The 19315-nt window shown below is 40.8% G+C and overlaps 3 protein-coding genes across 5 annotated transcripts; 2 read left to right on the plus strand and 1 right to left on the minus strand.

Moving 5' to 3' along the window:
• Positions 1 to 836: 836 nt before the first annotated feature.
• On the plus strand, positions 837 to 6907 carry cd9a (CD9 molecule a). 2 transcript variants are annotated; one of them, XM_068602210.1, is made up of 8 exons: positions 837 to 1021; positions 3892 to 3994; positions 4142 to 4239; positions 4563 to 4637; positions 4868 to 4969; positions 5411 to 5500; positions 5848 to 5931; positions 6055 to 6907. In XM_068602210.1, the coding sequence occupies exons 1-8, from the start codon at positions 953 to 955 to the stop codon at positions 6118 to 6120; spliced, it is 687 nt and encodes a 228-aa protein (XP_068458311.1). In that variant the 5' UTR covers positions 837 to 952; the 3' UTR covers positions 6121 to 6907. The 2 variants fall into 2 exon arrangements, with proteins under 2 accessions (XP_068458311.1, XP_068458312.1); XM_068602211.1 differs by lacking the exon at positions 837 to 1021 and adding an exon at positions 1572 to 2555.
• Positions 6908 to 7586: 679 nt separating this feature from the next.
• On the minus strand, positions 7587 to 11263 carry bbs10 (Bardet-Biedl syndrome 10). Of its 2 annotated transcripts, none has more exons than XM_068602208.1 (4): positions 11211 to 11263; positions 10176 to 10391; positions 9125 to 10087; positions 7587 to 8984 (listed from the first exon to the last, which is right to left on the minus strand). In XM_068602208.1, exons 2-4 carry the CDS (start codon positions 10388 to 10390, stop codon positions 8165 to 8167), a joined length of 1998 nt encoding a protein of 665 aa, XP_068458309.1. In that variant the 5' UTR covers position 10391; positions 11211 to 11263; the 3' UTR covers positions 7587 to 8164. The 2 variants fall into 2 exon arrangements, with proteins under 2 accessions (XP_068458309.1, XP_068458310.1); XM_068602209.1 differs by lacking the exon at positions 11211 to 11263 and adding an exon at positions 10955 to 11071.
• A 2953-nt stretch (positions 11264 to 14216) lies between these two features.
• syt1b (synaptotagmin Ib) lies at positions 14217 to 17780 on the plus strand. The gene is made up of 8 exons (XM_068602927.1): positions 14217 to 14364; positions 15312 to 15493; positions 15922 to 16035; positions 16151 to 16318; positions 16405 to 16572; positions 16981 to 17098; positions 17356 to 17489; positions 17574 to 17780. Exons 1-8 carry the CDS (start codon positions 14217 to 14219, stop codon positions 17778 to 17780), a joined length of 1239 nt encoding a protein of 412 aa, XP_068459028.1.
• Positions 17781 to 19315: the final 1535 nt, after the last annotated feature.

The raw sequence follows: 19315 nt of genomic DNA on the forward strand, positions 1-19315 counted from the left end.
CTGTCTATGGATGTAAAATGTACACCGCAGCAGAAATGGCTAGAAAGACTACAACACTAACATGCACACAATACAAATGCCATGGAGATGATACTACGAATAAAGTCAGACTGATAACTTGGATAAGGAGGTTGGTCACTTTGTGTTTGTTTGTGATGTGTGCTGTCTGTCTGATCGCGTGGATATGCTCGTGCACGGTGTTCATTCATGGACAGCATAATCAATCCATGAACGCGTCTTTCTTATTCTGGGAGAATTACGTCATCGCACAACCGAGGCTGCTGCAGGAATTTGCGGTCAAAAAGCCCACCGCAGGCTGCTTCTCAGGGCATTGTTGTCTGCAGGAAGGACACACGCTGAGCACAGACTATGGGTTCCCTGCATCAGAGCTTTAGGCTATCATTTAAGAATGAAGTAATCTGTAATTTCATTTGGAGACACGAAAGACAGAAGTATATAACTTGATTATTCGCATATGCTATTACAAGCCCCTCTATAGAAATTTGATCGCATGACAGTGAGGCAAAAGCCATACAAATGCTAAAACATATTACAATTGTTACATTACTGAAAAATCCCACAAAAGATCCTGCAGGAATACCAGGACTTTGCCAAATAAGTAGAGGTAAAAATAATAATAATAATAATAATAATAATATGTGCTATTTGAAGGAAGCGAACGGGAAACAACATGTTAAATAATAAAGTAAAAAGCAAATGTGTAAGAAAAAAGAAAAGAATAGAGAAATGCTACAGGAAGCTTTGCCTTTGCTGTCCGTTATGTGTGGGGGCGGACCACTACAGGCGCGCACAGCACGGCGCGCGCAGCGCTTGCGCGTCGGCAAATAACCTCATTCTGCATACTGACTGTTATTTAGAAGGTCTTCCATTCTACCGTAGGTCTGAATTAGGTGATACCAGCAGAAGTGAGATCCATAGCCCTAGTACCGCCATGGCTGCGCTGTCGGGAGGAGAAATGTGCATCAAATACCTGATGTTTGCTTTCAACTTGATATTCTGGGTGAGTTTAAAGCGAGAAAATGTAGTGTTCTCGTATAAACATATGCATCATGTCTGTATGCCTGTCATGTGTGTTTGGTTGAGCTTGAGTAAGAGCGAGCATGCGCGTTAGTGTTTGAGCAGGTTACTATAGTGAATTAACTAATATGGCGTCCCAGATGAAGAATCGCAAGCGTCCTCGTTTGCTTATCACAGCAGGCTATATATTCATGGGTGCTCTACGCATTCTTTCTGGCGCTGGCCACCACCAAACACCACAAAGTGTCCCAATACGCGTGGAGAGACCGAGCGGGTTGGAGGGATAATCCCCAGTGGCCAAGTGACCCAGTTCTACTGCGCAGACTTCACTCTGGAGTTTGCGCGCACGGCATTTTAATAATGGGAGGAGGGTGTTATACCACAGAGGGGGGAGGGTATACTGATATAATGATAATTAAGACTTCTGCTCCCTTACGTGATGTAAAGAGTTGCGCATGCGAGCCAGCCTGTGTGTGTGTGTGTGTGTGTGTGTGTGTGTGTGTGTGTGTGTGTGTGTGTGTGTGTGTGTGTGAATGAATCTTGGATGTCCCGTACAGGCTATTTGTGTCCTGCTAAGCCTGCAGGGTGTGTCTTGTTGTGACCGTTTGTTTGTGATCTTTGTATGTATGAGTGGTTTCAGATGGATGCTTTGCCCTTTTATGAACGTTTATAATGTGTGCAGCTATAGATAGAGATATGGACAACTATATTCATTACAGGGGCATACAGGGTTTTCCCAATGTGTGTGCGTGTATTTGTGTGAGTGAGAAAAAGAGAGGGGAGGGTACAATGCAACACAACCACAAAGATTCAAAAATGCAAAAACTGACAATTTGTAAAACAATGTGTGTCAAATATAGATATGTCTGTAGATGTTCCCCATTTGTAAAGGATTCAGCAGGAAGTGAAGATGAGACACATAGCCCTGACACAGATATCTGATCTCAGCTCTGTGTGGACACAATAAGAGCATCCATGCACAACTTTGTGTTAGTGAATGAAGAGAAGAGTTAAAATACATTGCTTTGAAAAAAAATCAGCTTCTAGAGTAGGAAGTACTATATACCTCAGAGCAGACTATTAGCTATAGTCACACACACACAGTTTAGACACCAGAGTAGTACATATTCTGAGATATGTTGAGAAAAGGTTTCATGTCAACGTGCCTCGACAGAGCCCATTGTGCTACTACCGCCCAGATTGTAAAAACCGGAATGCCTGCACAACCTGCAGTAGTTAAAGCCCCAACCTGTGCATGCATAGACATGTAACAAAAAAGAGGAAGGAACACAATGCCTACCACATACACAATGAACTCTCTTGACACTCCCTATATCAGTAAAATGCTTTCACCATTTTCACTGACCCCGTTATCCTTGACTTCCTGTCTAGGCTAGGAAGAAGTTAGTTATTACCTACTCACGGTGGTGCATTGTGTAGACAGAATCAGCATGACTTTCGCTGGGGGAATAAAGTGTGTGAAATATCTCATGTTTGTCTTCAATGTTTTCTTCTGGGTAAGTGTGCTCTACTTTTTTATGATTGTGTCTTCATGTGTTGTGTGCCAGTGTTTGTGAGAGAATGAGAAAGAGAGCGAGAACGAGAGAGAGAGAGAGAGAGAGAGAGAGAGAGAGAGAGAGAGAGAGAGAGAGAGAGAGAGAGAGAGAGAGAGAGGCTGAGAAGCTTCCTATTGTACATTTGCTCTTTTGTGGTTTGTTCATACAATGGAACATGATAAAGATTATACAACAGAAAGTATACACACTGAAAAAGCTTAAAGTAACAGTTAAATATACACAGAAACACACACACACACTTACTGAATAAAACAGACTGCCATCTTTCAGTTAGGCTCTGACAGTTAAATATTCACTGACCTGTCAATGCTGGTAAGCCCTGTAAGAACGTGCCTGTGTATCAACATGACACAATATGGCACTAGTGTAAAATGCAGACTTTTGCGCATTTTTCTACTCATGTTATGTAAAAAGACAAGTACTACAGATGTAATAACATGCATAAAGTATTAACACACATGCAGCTTTGTGTTGATGGGTGCACATGCTACTTTAAGTCAATATTAAATACAAAGTGCTGATGTATAAGGGAATGTGTGACCATTATAAAAAAGGAAAATTGACCTGGTTCTACTTTCATGTCACTTCTCTAAATGTGAGACTGGTCTAGTTTTCTAAATAGACACATGCTGCACACAGACACATTGAAATGCACACATGACAGCAAGTCATGCTTCCCACCAATGTGTTTTCATACCACTAGAGTATCAATATCTGATTGGTGAGTAGTTACAAATGTCTGTGTCCAGACATGTAGCCATATTATATCCATGTGATACAACATTTAACTGGTAAAGAATTGTGGTGTGTGTAGATGGTTACCAATGTTTGTTCTATTGACATCCAATCAGATATAAGAGTTGCTGATTGAGCATCGTCTTTATATGGTTTGTGGTTCATTTACATTTCGGTGTTGGGGAAGAGTTAGATATGACGCGAGGACTGCGGGAACCTCTTCCTGGACTGACAACTGAAACTGAAAATCTGTTGGAGTGAGACCTTCAGAAGCTTCCAGATTGGGCTTGTCGGTGCACATTTTAAAGACAACTGGGAGCAACTGATGAAAGAAGAGTTTAAAAATTCAGACAGCAACAAGATCATTGTTATTTGGTGTGTTGAAATACTAATCTGCTAAATGAGTGGACTACATGCATAAACATGGAGAGGGATCTCTAGTATGATTAATCCTGCTACTGTACATTTTAGACAGTGCATTTAGTGTGGTTATTACTAATTACAATGATGTATGAGAAAATCTAAATGTTTTGTGTTTCAGCTTGCAGGCACTGCTGTCTTAGCTATAGGCCTGTGGCTAAGATTAGACCCAAAGACCAAGGGCCTGTTTGAAGGAGCAGACTCTCCATATGTGTTTTACACAGGTAAGAGGCTCTCAGTCCTTGAACTGGACACATTTTGAACATCATTAAAACAAAGGTAAAAGTACAGTTTTGGATTGTGCGAGTTTTGGAAAAGAAAAAGAAAAAGTCCGCTTGTATGTATCTCTGATGTTCTCTATGTTCGTGTAGGTGTATATATCCTGATTGGAGCTGGAGCACTGATGATGGTGGTGGGTTTTCTTGGATGTTGTGGTGCTATCCAGGAGTCCCCCTGTATGCTGGGTCTGGTTTGTACCATTTTTTCATTCTAAATTAAACAAGTGTGGATTGTGGACTGATCTTGGGTTCGCTAAGAAATACAAATTTCATTCATCAGTTTACTGAAGGCCAGAGAAGAGTCTCTAGACATTTGTTGCCCTCCTGCCTCCTGTCCTGTCTAGGCATAAGCTTCTTGTACTAAATCTCTTAGGAGGAGGAGCCTATTTAAATTGGGTTCACACACTCAAATGACCTTACTTGTTCACACATGCGCGCAAAAGACAGGGGCGTATGCATGGAAGCACACAGTCACACAATCAGCTGAGTTTAATTCTGTCTCTCGGTTTTGCAGTTCTTCTTCTTCCTGCTTATAATATTTGCCATTGAGGTTGCGGCTGGAATCTGGGTATTTTCCAATCAAAGCAAGGTATGGTACGTGTTTGAATTAGGTTACACTGATCATTGTATTTGTATAAACACATATCAACACAGTCACAATCCGTGTACATATTTAAAGTACATCAAAGGCAAAACATCACGTAGAAAATAATACAAGCCACAAACTAAAATAAATCACAAAACGAAGCACACAGCAATACAAAACAAAGTGAGTTATGTAAATAAAATGATTGTTCCTGGCTTGCTGCTGTGTCGCAGGTGGTGAATGATATCACAACGTTCTACATGCAGACCTACAATAACTTCAAGACGACAGGAGATGAGAGATTCAGAGAAACTCTGCGGGTGATTCAAACTGGGGTGAGCATCGTCTGTTCATTAAAATTCAGACTGACTCAGATCATATCTTGCAGATTGACCTTCAAGGAAAAGTTCAGAATTATAGGAAATAAACTCATTCATGTTGTTCATTCATGAGGCAGTTAGCCTGTGAAGACTGGAAGGAGGAGGCAACAGACTCCGAAGGTCTAAAACGAGCCTACCAGCACCTCTAAAGCTCACCGATGAACAACATACTTGTTTAATTTGTGCACAAATAGTTATTGTAAAAACGATTTTTGATGTTAAGAGGGTATGAGCTGTATCAAGTGGTTACGGTGTCTTAATTGGTTGCCTCTTCATTGTGCCAAAAACTTTGTGACGAAAAAAAACAAAACTATTCCTTTCAAACACTTAGCGTTAGAGATTTTTGTTTTTGCTTCCGCCATCTTGTTTTAAGAGTCTGACTTTGTGTGTTTACAGCTGAACTGTTGTGGGCCAACTGGTTCTGTCATAGAAACTGCCAAAGACACCTGTCCCCGGGGAGAGCCACTTGAGGAGCTCATTACAAAGGTACAACTACCCTCAAAGTCTGTATAGATCGGATAACAACACAACCAAGCGCTTTCAAGCGTCAAGAGCGAGAGAAAGAAAAACAATCAATACGAGACAACATTTCAGACATGCTTCAGCTGAGAGCTGGAGAAATGACAGTTTGTTAAGTTCACAATGATGGTCTGACGTGTGTCAGTAGTCTATTAGTCTACCCTTTGCAATTCCCTCAATTGCCTTGCAGAGTTTCTATGGCAACAATGGTTTACTGGAGCCTGGACGCTCTCATGCTGCCTGTGCCATACCACAAGTCATGTTTCGGCATAGATTCAAAGAAAGTTGAAAGGAATTGGGCTTGTGTGTTGCAGAGCTGCCCTGACGCCATTGACGAGGTGTTTGACTCCAAACTACACGTCATAGGAGGAGTGGGCATCACCATCGGTGTTGTTATGGTAAGCGTGCGATTAACTGTAACTCATCCAAGTGCAGGGTCTGCTGCCCTGGAGGGTGAACGCAATTATACGGAAATAATAGGACACAAACACAAGCAACGTGCGTCTCCCTTTCTCTTTTAGGTGTTTGGGATGATCTTTAGCATGCTCCTGTGCTGCGCCATCAGGAAGTCTCGGGAGGTGGTGTGACACCCACCATCACGTCGCAGAGTCTTTGTTATTGTTGCATGATGTCATTCGAGTCACGTGACTCCCCACTGCCAATAGTAACACTACTTGTTCAAGAAATCTAGGCTGGGTGCAGATATTTCAGATTATTACATAATCCATCAGATATGTGCTGCTGACACTTGTGATGTGGTTATTAGGCCCACCTATAGAATGGGTGTCATCTGTTCTTCAGTGAAGAAATGTGTAATTTTGTGGTCATTTGATTACAATTAGTGTTTGTGAACTGCTAATTATCTAAACAAAAGATCATAACATTGTATATTGATTACACTTCTATTGCTATCACTTGGGGTCACCTTCACACACAAGAGTCATGGATCATGGCCATAAAAAGGAAAACCACTACCACTTCAGCACAATACAGCAGCAGCCAATGAAATGATGTTTCTTACAACATCAAAGTCAAACCATGGTGACTATAGTAGCCAATTCAATGCCGAGCTGTGAACTGCAGTGACCGAGTAGCATCTTAGTTCCTTCCTTGTGACATTTTATTTGTTCCCTTTTGTACTCCCCCTTTACTAAAGTCGCCTTTGAGTTTTGTCATGTTTTGTAAATGTCTTCTATTTTTTATTTGTAAAAGCTTCATGCACTTAGGTGGTAATATAGTACATGTGGTTTAATATGTGGTTTGTATTTTATAATGTTTTTATTTTACAGAAATTGGGTTGATTTATACCATATATGCACTATGTTTAACAGAGACAAATATTATTGAGAACCAAATAAACCAAAATGTACTGACTGAGATGACTTATATTATGAATTATATCATGGCACGCAATCACACAGATACACACACACACACGCACAGGAAAAGACAAATGAGCTGTAATGTTTCATGAAGCGTATTCTCAAAAGGTCTGTGAAGTAAAGCTAATTTACGAGAAAGAAGAATCTTCACTATTAGATTGATGCATCACAACTGTTTTGATCGGTATGTTAGAGTTAGCGTGTAGGATCTAAGGATATGTCAGGTTTAGAAGGGCGTAGGGGGCTTCATAAGACTGAAAACAACCTCCAGATTATTTTCCATGTGCGCAGCGGGGAAAAACATTCTGAATACTTAGCCCAGCTTTCCACTCTTTGATGTTTGTGATCATCAAGTGTGACTCATTTTTGATCCAACTCACAAAACAAGCCGGGAATTGTTTTTCTTTCGGAGTCATGCCGTCACAAATAAATTGTGAAAAGTCTGTGTTGAAAATTAGGTGCACACTGATTACAGTAAACAGCACAATTATGCATGATCGTTAATATAGTTATTTTGAATGACTCACTATGTTACCAGAAAGAGATGAACATAGAGATAGAGTTCCTCTGAATTTAGTGCAAGGAAATACAATTTGATTTGGTTGTTGACAGCTGGGTGTTGCCCCCTCAGACACTCCAACCCCCACGATACAGATAACACTGATTATAAAAGGGAGTGTGTATCTACTAGAGCTGGTGTCTCCATGCTGTTCTGTGTGTGTGTGCCTTTTATGTAACCTGTGTTGGCCAGGGAAAGAGCAGGAAGCTGAGATAAGAAAGAAAAATGTGGAAGAAAAAAAGAAACCCTAATGAGAACTTCAGAGAAAAGAGGCCAAGATCTACATTTAATCACTCACACTACTTCACATTAACACAACAGATAAAGACTAAATTATTTGAAAACAATGACACATTTTGTCCTGGACACAGAGCAACACTAAGTTGTTTGATGTTTTCTTTTTTACTGTTATTGCCAAACTCAACTTTGATTCATGACCGGTTGGTACAGACACACCCTAACATTTTACTCGCCAATACATTTTTAGAGTGCTGCCATGAAATGTAGTTTACTCTCTCACTGGAAGTATAAACCTGTTTTTCAAATACATAAAAAAACAAACACTGGATATACAAAAAACGACTGTAGCAATATTTTCAAAAAATGATTTCCTCCTACTTTTGAATGATACCTGAGTATGTATTGAAAGGAAATATGTTTATAGATTTAATCTCGGGACACAATACAATCTCATTTTTCAGCCTCGTCCTCTGAATCCTCCCATGAAATGTTTGGAAGTCTGTGTGACCGAGTGTGTAAGGCAGTGTGTATATGCAGCACAGTGTCAACGCGAAGAAGCCTCGAGACACACTGCAGCACGGCCAAAAGCACCTGGTATTTACAGGAGACAGATTCAAGACCTGAGTCCAACATAAAAACGTTTGGTGACAGGTCAGCCTCTCGACAACAAGGCTTGGTTAGTGTTCCCTCCTCTAGATGGCATTCCCTTTCATCCCCAACCTGCATGAGGATTGTGTTGTGTTCTTGTTTGTGTGCGAGGCTGAAAGGTTGCGAATGATTTTGAATAGAACTCAGGAGTCTGGTTTGAGTCCGCAGGAAACGTCGTGGACTGTGGGAGTAAAGCTGTTGTGGCACGCTCAGTAGAGCATTTGCCAAGAGCTGGGAAACAGCAGGGACACCCATATTTGTGTCATCAGAAAATGAGCAACTGCTGCCATGTAGCAGGAGGGCATGGTGTAAGAGAAACTCAAATGTCCCACCAGCAGGTATAACACAGCCTTCCTCCAACACAAACTGCTTGAAGGGAGTTTCATTGGCCATCTGATTGTCCGTATGTAAAGATGTGCTTTTGTTTGACTGCAAGGTCCTCTTCGATGCCGTAATTGTAGAGGTATCAATCGGCTCCCAAGTTGAAAGAAGCATGCGGATAGCATCTCGAAGCGCACAAGCATACTGGTCAGTTTGCCCGTCCCCCAGGCAACAAACAACAAAACTACAGGGTCTGACCGTGACACTCTCCTCAGAATCATGGAAAGCCACATGGACATACCTGTGGTAGAGAAGTAAAAATATATACATTTCCATAAATCAAAGCCTAATACAAGTATGTGTAAAACAATATACATTGTATCATGTGTAACTTTGCTTATACACAGTGTATGAGAGAGAAATAGAAAGAGGATGTCATACCTATGAGCTCCCAGCAGTATTGGTTTGCAAAAGGTCAGTGTAGCGACGTGCTCTGGTTCAATCATCCTGCAGTCTCCGACAGACGTGGCCCCACTTAGCCTCGCAAAGAGAGACAGCTCATCTTCACTGACACACTCCACAATGGACATCTCTGCCTGTGTAGCTAAAGCCAGGACCGCAGCAGACTGTTTCACTGCAGACAGGAGCACAGAGACACCCAAACTCTGCAGGTTTGCGATGACTCCCTCCAGTGACCTTTCTGCCCAGGCGCTAAACTGCACAATATTTCTTCCCTTCCCTTGCTCTCCACACCCCAACTCCAGCACTTCTTCTGCCCGGAGCAATTTTGGCTGCAGGTACCCAGTAAAAACGACTGCTTTAACTGGCTGGGGGTCAGTCTGAGGGCAGTGTACAGCAAAGTCCCTGTGAATGACTTGCCCCTTAATCAAACGTGAAGAACTAATAGGGAAGCCTGACACAGGTGTATGCAAGGCAGCCAAGTTGTCATTTACAAAGTGAAGTGATGAGGAAGGTAAGTCACTTTCAATCTTCCAGTGAGTGAGAAATTCACAGGTGAGGTTGCTCATGAACTCACAGTGGGTGCGACCCAGCCGTGAATAAAAGAAGGATGTCAGCAGATTTTGAACGCAGTGATTGTTTGTGTGTGCTTGTATATGTGTTTTTGCAGTAAAATCCTCCCAAGAAAGACGGCATCCATACGGGACCACTCCGATGGCAATAAGATCGCCCAGCTCCTCCGACGCAAATGCCAGCATTTTGTCAGCCAAGTGCCTGGCAGTGGCAGCCTGCGCCGCTGTCTTGGAGTTATAGGTGTGAGACACATTAGGCTCCTTGCAGGCCGTTGTATGAAGTACTCGTAGTAATGACGCCATTAGCAGTATAAACGTCTTGGATCCATCACCTGTTACAGTGCTGTGTTTCAAGACACAATCCACAACCATCCTAAAAATGAAAAACACACAGATACATCACAAGACGAAATTACCCTTAACAAAGATGAAAGAGTAGTTTGTGTGTTTGTGTGTGTTACCTGGCCAGTGGATGCTCCAGTCGTAGGGCAGTGAGGATGCGAGTCCCACAGCGGCTCAACATGGCTTGTCCTGTGTCTTGTGTGAAAAGCACCTGTCCTCCTTCAGGGCCAAAACTGCGGCGGACGACCGACTCCAACACACACACAGTCTGCAGAACATGTTCCAGATGAAGACGCTCCACCGGCAGCATCCCCACACCCTGGGGCGCACACATGCTGAGGATAGGCAAGGGTTTCTATCAATTGCAAAAAAATAAATTTACATTTTAAGAATAGGCAACAGACACTGTATTGAAAGTGTTTCTTTTGATTTAGCATCATAGGCAGTATTAAAATAGAAGTTGTTGGCTTATGACGAAAAGCAAATATTGTTGGCTAAAAATCTTTCAAGTGGTATAAACAAAATAGTTTATGCAGCACAGTTGTACTCTACCAACATATGACAGATGTCAATTTTGGGTTATTAAATGTTAATTAATTACTACTGGTTAGCGCGCCAGGAGTATGCGTTACTTATAATAAATAATTTATTACAAATAAAAATTTCTACTAATAACTGTTCACAATATAATATATATCCACTATATACAACCTAAACAGTCATTTGTAATTGTGCTATCATGATGTCATGTATTCAATTGTGTATGTAGCCGACACACTTTATGTACACTATATAATGCACTGCATGCATAACATGTGTGTTGTGGTACAGTCTGTACAGAGGCATAGCATGTATCTTTAAGCAACAGCCTGTGTGTCTTTGATAACTAGTGCACTACCTGTAACCAGCTGGACGTCACCACACAAATGCGCCTGAGAGCAAATCACCGATTTCAGCGTAAAGTTACGTAGATGACGTCGGCATGGCTCGTTGGCTGAACGAAGTGAACTTTACGCTAAGCGGCGTAGCTCAATTTATCAAGAACACGACTTAAAAGCGCAACTTTCTACCTGCCAGACACATAAAAACAAGCTGTTTTATTCCCCGCAGAATTTGATACAATTAACTAAATGAATCAATCTGAGAGAACTCACCCTCAGTGCAGCAGGATCGCTGTATCCGAGTCGAGGCTTCTTCGGTGGTTTTGATGTCGCCGTAGTTCAGACAAAAATGACTACTGCCACCTAGCGGGTGGATGAGCTGTCTTCTATCCCGACAACCAACATCATTACTGTACATGGTTTAAAAAAAAAATGTAACCGTGTTATTGGTACATAAACCGTGTACATTTCACGCAGTGTATGTCCAATAGGGATGTTTTCTTTTTACACTCAGGATTATTACAATGTTACGACATACACTCAGGATTATTACAATGTTACGACATGCTTCCTGGACTGTTATGCGACTTTAAAAACCAGTATGGATATTTGCATGAACAAGTTGTTTGTTAACATTATATCTCCTTTCATTATCTGATATTATGGCTTTACAGGGCTGATAATAGTGGTGCTGAGTTTAGATAAATATGTAATAAAAGTTGCCATACAACAGGCCTATCACAATAAAAACCTAAAACAAAAAGTGACAACATCCTGTTTCTTAATGCAACCTCAAAATTAAATAAAGCTTAATTTTCTTCAAGCATAAATGTGCTGAACCCAAAATGTCAAATCCAGATTTAACCATGAGCTTGAGTTAGCTGGCCTTCAGACGGCGTTGCAAATAGCAAACTTGAAGGAGTGATAATCAAAATTGTTGGAAAATGTTTGTCATGAGAAAAATAAATACATAATCTATATTTAGACAGAGGTTATGCCGAGCTCCTACTCTACCCCTACCCATCCCCCTATATGTCCCTCTATCTCTTCCCTTCTTCTCTGTGCATCTCTGTTTCCTCAAGGTGAACGGGGCGGTGCCGGAACTTGATCTCTGTGTTGCTGCAGAAACCACATCCTTACATTCTAAATCAGGCAACATCATCTATACATAGACAATATGAGACAGTTCTGCAGCTACTGCCAGATGTACAGATGCACACACACCAACACACATATAGAGCTGTCCACTCTGAATGCAAAATGTCCTCTATTGCTGAACTCTCACTATGCTAACGAGCCTTTAAAAAGCCATGTCACTACACTAATGAATATGCATCAGTGGCCCGGTGAGGGTGACCTGTAGGAATGGGCACAGAGGTCACCAGAGGTGGGGAGTCAGACATAAGCACCAATGGTCCCTTGAGACCTGAATTGACAGGAAAGAACAAATTAACAAGGAACACACACACACACACACACACACACACACACACACACACACACACACACACACACACACACACACACACAGGGGGAAGCAACACAAGATGACCGGGGTGCAACTCCACCTATCCCAACCCTCTCTCTCTCTCTTTCTAAAGCTTACACACACCTGCACTCTTCTCCTTGATGCCTCCGAACTGGTGATAGAAAACTCTTCCTTACGTCACTGTTTTGCACCGCCTCTCCTGTCCTCCCTGGTCCTCTCTGGTCCTCTCTGATTCTCTCATCTTTTATCCTCATCCTCCTCCACTTCACTGTAAAGAAAAGGAGTACCTATGAATCTGGACATTGGTGCGTGGACGACTGAATACAGGTATGTCTCGAGGTCCTTTTGTTCTTTTTCTTTGTTTCATCAATAAAAAGTACTCTGATGTATATCTCTCTCAACTGTGCTGAATGAAAAGTAACCGTGCACAAATCAATGAACGCAGAGAAATAATATTAATCACGTCTGAGCCGGTCATTCTTGTGTTCACTGAATACAAAATCATCATGGGTAATTTGGGTTAGTTTGTAACTTACATTTCAGTTATTTTCTTTGCTTCTATTGGAAGATTCACTTATTCTGAAGGTTGAAAAAATGATGTCAAGCTAAAGACAAAGCTCTCTAAAGTTGTAATTTTAAAGGTAAAGAGCTGCAACGTTGTAGCGGCACTATATTTCATATTCTGTAATGAATTTACAACCTTTTTATATCAGGTGTAGAAATAGTTTAAGCTGCATTAACAACTCAAGTTAGGGGATGTTATGGAGCGGGTGAGTCATTCGTTATACGGTGCTCATGTGCAGATGTGTGTGTGAAAGAGAAATGCAAATTTTGACAATTTAAACATTTCTGTTTCATACTGGCACATGAAAATATATAAACTCTGAATTATATAAATTAATTAATTTCCTTATTACACTTTCATAAAAGCACAGCAGAGTCTGAAATAATGCTGAAAATGGATAACAACATGATCAGTGTAAAGACTTGTAAAATGTGAGACATGCTGTTGGCATTATTTAAGTTCCATTGGATGTATCTTGACATCTTTTTCTCCTGCAGCTGTTGGTGAATCAGTGGTGATTTGTGTCTTTTCAGAAAAAAAAGCAGACACAAACAGAGATCAGTGTGCGATTACAACTGCCGACTCCACCCCAGATACTCAATACCTGTGATGTTTGCGGAATAAAAAAATACCACATCAAAACATTTTGCACTTGGGAGTCAAGTCTTGTCAGTGAGACTTTTCTTCTTGATCTTGACCCATGATTCTCACCTCAAGCAGCTCACTGTGGAGCAGCGGCAGTCCACGCGTGACGCTTCCACCTTCCACCTTCCCCTTCCCCTTCCTCTCCTCCGTCCCTCTCCCCTCCATGTCAGCAGCTTTGGTAGAGACAGCTGCTTGCATATCCTGTGTGCAAGTGCCAGGGCAGCAGAAACAAGTCATTTGACACTGATGGTCATACAGTGTCTATAAGCAGATTAATGCTACAAATACATCTGATCAATAGCATTTATGAAAACTCTGCTCTGGTGTGTGTGTGTGTGTGTGTGTGTGTGTGTGTGTGTGTGTGTGTGTGCGTGTGTGTGTGTGTGTGTGTGTTTAAGTGATTAGTTTGGATGGATTAAATTTAAAGTTTTGCACATTTGGAGGGAATTTACAAGTTTGCCTATTTCTGTTTTGTTGAAGTGTTATGTTCCATAATTTGCACAAGTTGCTGAGACAATATCTTTCTGTATCCCCGTCTCTCCGCCAGTTTAATTCCGGATCTGTTGTCACCCCTTAAATAATGACTGGGATCCGTCGAGCAGCCCCGGCCTCACCGGGCACCCCAGCTCTTCCAACCCACTTTCCAAATGTAACAACCTCTCCAGGCCAAATGCAATCTGGAGGCCACAGTCCCAACAAGTTCATGAATGAAATGCACAGCATTACCAGTGAGTCAAACATCTAAGTCAATCTAAATCCCAGTGAATCTTTCGGCAGGTCAGGTATAACGTAAAGGTGTACAATCATGCAAATGAACTGTTAGCCATTAAACACTGCATCTCAATATATATATATATATATATATATATATATATATATATATATATATATATATATATATATATATATATATATATATATATATTTGTGTAAAATATCCATTACCAAAGCCAGAAGTAAATCTGAAGATTTGTGTTTGCATGTGAGGCATAAAAGGGTTATTTCATAATATGTGGTAATTTGGTCTTGTTTAAAGGACATAAACAAGATCATTATCTGTGTTTCTGTTATCATTGGAGGACTGGGCTCAAACAAGAAAAGTAATTGGCTGGCAAATTATCCTCAGGAAGTAAAAGGTGCAGGGAATGTCTTGTTTTCAAGAATGTGTGACTGAATAAGGAAGGGTCACAGTGCATCTGCAAAGCCAGACAAGCTGAAATTAGTATACATATACATGTTAATTGAATGGCATTATTGGTTCATCTTTTTTTCACAAGTTCAGACGTGCCAGAGTTGTATATGCAAAACTGCAAGTCATGAAAAATGTAATCTTGTATTTGAATATGTCAATTGATACCACAGTCAAATATTGCGTCAACAATGATGACACATGATAAGACCGTACAATATATTGCAATCTAGCATTACACAACAGCAAAACCAATATGACTTAAGTACAATATTATTGGATTGCATTGCATTCTCCAGTGTTTCTGATTATCTTTACATTTGATTACCCTGTCTGTGTGTTCAGACTGTGTGAGAATAGTTTTTTACCTTGAGGTAAAATTGAAGGGTAACATTTAGAACACCGTGTTCAATTGGCTGACTAAAACAGTATGTAAATCAAGTGCAAATCATCATCTATGTTTGTGCGTTCTATGTGGATTTGCAGTGCCATCATGGGCTGTTGCTGCCCTCTGCATTGTGAGTCTGTGCGTGGTGCTGTCGTGTGCTATATGTGTGTGGAAGAAGTGCTTGAAAAAGAAGGACAAGGACAAAGAAAAGGACAAGAAAAAGGAAAAAGAGAAGAGCAACGGAGGCTTTGACACTGAAATGGATGGAGGTTACAGCAAGGTAAGGCACACACAGACAGACACACAGTCTCCCCTTGCAGATTTATTGTCCTTCCAATGTATCACAGTCCTGACATCTGGGTCACCCAGGACTAGTAAACTGTCCCTGTATGTTTGGAGTAATGGATATTTTGCACATTGTTCACATTGTAGTAAAGGTTGACGTGAGAGATGAGTGGTTGTCTTTAAGGATGCTCATATTTAAACACAGTGAAGGTATAAACATTACCTGTTTCATTTAAACAATAGATTAACATTAGATGGCAACTTTATCTTTGTTTAATTGCCTTTAGCTGTGGAAGGCTACACTGCAGGAACAACGCACACATAACTGCTCCACAAGTTGTGAGACAGAAGGTCTTCATTAATGCTTTGTGAAGCTATATTTTTTTACCTGCATGTGATTTGTGTGTCTCTGTATGCTTGCAGCCGCTGAACGAGGAAGCTAACAACAAAACAGAGCTGTCAGATAAGGAGCCGAAGGATGAGGAGAAGCTAGGCAGACTACATTTCACATTGGACTACAACTTCACAGACAATACAGTGAGATGCTGCTTTTCACTATGACGTATTTTTGTCAACAATCTGCCAACTGTAAAATGGCACCATTCTAATACTTCTCTGTCTCTTATTAATTTCCTTTGCTATGACATTCTAGCTGATAGTCGGCATCTTGCAGGCTGCTGAACTTCCTGCAATGGATGTGGGCGGAAGTTCTGACCCCTACGTCAAACTCTATCTGCTCCCGGACAAAAAGAAAAAGTTTGAAACCAAAGTTCATAGGAAGACTCTTGAACCCACCTTCAATGAGACTTTCACATTTAAGGTAAATTCATCGATAAAAAGTAAATTATCTTCACCACATGACACATGATATGTTTCAAGTTATTGTCTGTGAATTGCGTTCTTTAGATACCATACACTGAGCTGGGCGGGAAGACACTGGTGATGACCGTGTACGACTTTGACCGTTTCTCAAAACACGATGCCATTGGAGCCGTGAAGATACTGATGAGCGGTGTGGACTTCAGCCAGTCTCTGCAGGAGTGGAGGGATCTGCAGAAAGCAGAGAAGGAGGAGGTGGGCACGGACAATGAGAGAGGAAGAGTCGAACTTGAAAAAAAGTAGTATACGATAAAATAAATCTTGCTTTTAGATTTTCAGAAATTGTTATTCAGTGGGAAACACTGGATCTCATTTGATTCAATAGTGTAATTCTTTGTGTTTAGCGGAAAAAAAGGGTTGTGATGCTTGACGGCTCTTTGAGTTGAGTAAAATCACATACTTTTCACATGTTGAAGTGTCTCTGAGCACGACACTTAACCCCTCGCTGCTCGCCGGGTGCCTCACAGGGCAGCCCACTGCTCCTTAATCAAGGATGTGTCAAATGCAGAGAAGAATTTCCCAAAGGGGATTAATTAAAGTGTATGTTTCCTTTTCTTTTTTCTACTTAAGATTTCATCCTCAATTCTCTTTTCTCTGTATTAGAGTGAGCGGCTTGGAGACATATGTTTGTCCTTGAGGTATGTGCCTTCTGCAGGGAAGCTGACGCTGGTGATTTTGGAGGCCAAAAATCTGAAGAAAATGGATGTGGGTGGATTATCAGGTGAATCAAACAGTAACTCTGGTTATAACCAGACGTTAGTTACCTAATATTTAGGCAGACTAGTTCCAAAATGATAGTTGTCGGCAAGAAGTAGAACTGCTTTTCAGTGGTGTGTCCAGAAGCAGTTTCAAATGCATGGAAACTGTCAGGAGCAACAACAATATATAGATGATGTGTTTCACTGACGGAGTAACTGCAACAGTGCCAGGCTCTGAGTCTGTTGCTCTGACATAAAACCTTGCTGTTCTCTCTGTCAGACCCTTATGTGAAGATCCACTTAATGCAGAATGGGAAAAGACTCAAGAAAAAGAAAACAACAACAAAGAAGAATACATTAAACCCTTACTACAACGAGTCTTTCAGCTTTGAAGTGACATGTGAACAAATAGAGGTACATATATTTGTTCACACACACACACAAATGCGATTCATCAGAAATTTTAATAATTGTCTTTGTGTGTATTTTTATTCCTAGAAGGTGCAGGTAGCGGTGACTGTGTTGGACTATGATAAGATTGGGAAGAATGATGCCATCGGGAAAGTGCTGCTGGGCATCAACAGCACTGGAACTGAGCAACGCCATTGGGAAGACATGCTGGCAAACCCTCGGAGGCCAATAGCCCAATGGCATAGCCTCAAAATGGAGGATGAAATCAACACCTTAATTTCTAAAAAGAAATAAAACCGTGACCTCGGTTTGTTGGGATATGACATTTATGACATTGCAGCATTTACCTCAACTACTTCCAAATAATGTTCCTAACTCTCCCCATATTCCCCAAAATAACTCTTTAAGCTCCTTAACTGTGTGAACCTAACACATAATACCATATTTTACCTTTACTCTTATGGACTTGAACCCTTCTTCCTACTGTAACTTCCTCCTTCTGTATATACCTTAACTGCAACGAAAAGTTGTAAGATGTATAACTATTTACAGTGCTGTTAAACAAGATGAGATTTTTTTTTATTTTAGTGTCTTTTTCTGTTCTGTGCTATCACCTACACCTGTACAACATAATTATAGAACTGTTGCCTTTTGATAATGGGTTGTTATACATTCTACAGAAATCTATGGACATAACGCAAAAGAAAAAAGATGCAGAGCCTTGCAGTTTGAAGTGCAGATGGCAACATAGGATAGATTATATAGATAGGATAGGTAGAAGGAAAAATCATTGGGTTCAGAGTGTGTTCTTCCTCAGATGTTGTGTTGAGCCATGTATAGGCTGGACAATATAAGAGGAATAAGAGAGTCAATAAGCATTATAAGACTCACAATAATATTACTATTATGCTATTTTGCATTGGACTGTGTCATATTGTGGAGATGCTAATATTAGTGTGGATGCACCAGTGAACTCTAGTCAGCGGCATTCACATGCTTTAAGGACAATCAGAAATCCTATTTCCAAATGTGGCAATTATTTTAGTTACATTTACTGAGATAGTTAATAGTTTACCATATCTATATATATATATATATATATATATATATATATATATATATATATATATATATATATATATATATATATATATATATATATATATATATATATATACATACAACATCATGCCTTTCACCAACATAAACATTAATTAAATACATTAACAATAGACAAGACTTGTGCCCTTGTTTCCTGCCAAACGGTATGCAAAGTGGCTCGGTAAAATTGACTTGGCTAGTTTTAGTTTACCGAAACCCTACCAAGCTAGTATTTAGCCAGAGTAGTTCCAAAATTAAAGTTGGCAAGTCGTAAACAAAAAAACAAAAAACAAGCTTGGGTTAAGTGAATTGGTTAGCTTGGTTATTCCGTTAAACTGAACTTTTCAAATGTGGCCGATTGCGAAACTAGCTATTTAAATGTCAAAAAGATGGGCAAAACTAACGTTAACTAGAGCTTAACCCGCCGTCACCATACGTTTGTAATTGGGAAAAACAACAGCTTCACCGTAAATTTAGTTTAAGCCAAAATATCTTATCCAGCAATGTTGTAAATTCGTAGCCCTCTGTTTTGCTCGGTTACGTCATTGGTGTGACCCCCCCCCCCCCCCTCGTGTCACGTCGCAGCCGGACATTTCACCGTGAATATGGAGGTGAACACCTCCGCGACGGCGCGGCTGACCTCGGGGCGCTCACAGAGGCGAGTGACCACAGACCTGTCTGCTGGCTGCGGATGTTGGAGTGACGGAGGGCAGCGCGCGCGCGCTTTC

The sequence above is a fragment of the Clinocottus analis genome, unplaced genomic scaffold (genome assembly GCF_023055335.1).
Source record: "Clinocottus analis isolate CAN_PGR_092001 unplaced genomic scaffold, fCliAna1.0.p SCAF_6, whole genome shotgun sequence".
Classification (NCBI taxonomy): domain Eukaryota; kingdom Metazoa; phylum Chordata; class Actinopteri; order Perciformes; family Cottidae; genus Clinocottus; species Clinocottus analis.

Coding starts and splice junctions, on each gene's coding strand:
- bbs10 (XM_068602208.1), bottom strand. CDS start 10,390: ATGTGTGCGCCCCAGGGTGTGGGGATGCTGCCGGTGGAGCGTCTTCAT. Junction 10,088..10,175: donor CTGGAGCATCCACTGGCCAG/GTAACACACACA, acceptor TTTCATTTTTAG/GATGGTTGTGGATTGTGTCT. Junction 8,985..9,124: donor ATACTGCTGGGAGCTCATAG/GTATGACATCCT, acceptor TCTCTACCACAG/GTATGTCCATGTGGCTTTCC.
- syt1b (XM_068602927.1), top strand. CDS start 14,217: ATGACTGGGATCCGTCGAGCAGCCCCGGCCTCACCGGGCACCCCAGCT. Junction 16,319..16,404: donor ATGAGACTTTCACATTTAAG/GTAAATTCATCG, acceptor TGCGTTCTTTAG/ATACCATACACTGAGCTGGG. Junction 17,099..17,355: donor GGATGTGGGTGGATTATCAG/GTGAATCAAACA, acceptor TCTCTCTGTCAG/ACCCTTATGTGAAGATCCAC.
- cd9a (XM_068602210.1), top strand. CDS start 953: ATGGCTGCGCTGTCGGGAGGAGAAATGTGCATCAAATACCTGATGTTT. Junction 4,240..4,562: donor CCCCCTGTATGCTGGGTCTG/GTTTGTACCATT, acceptor TCGGTTTTGCAG/TTCTTCTTCTTCCTGCTTAT. Junction 5,932..6,054: donor TCACCATCGGTGTTGTTATG/GTAAGCGTGCGA, acceptor TTTCTCTTTTAG/GTGTTTGGGATGATCTTTAG.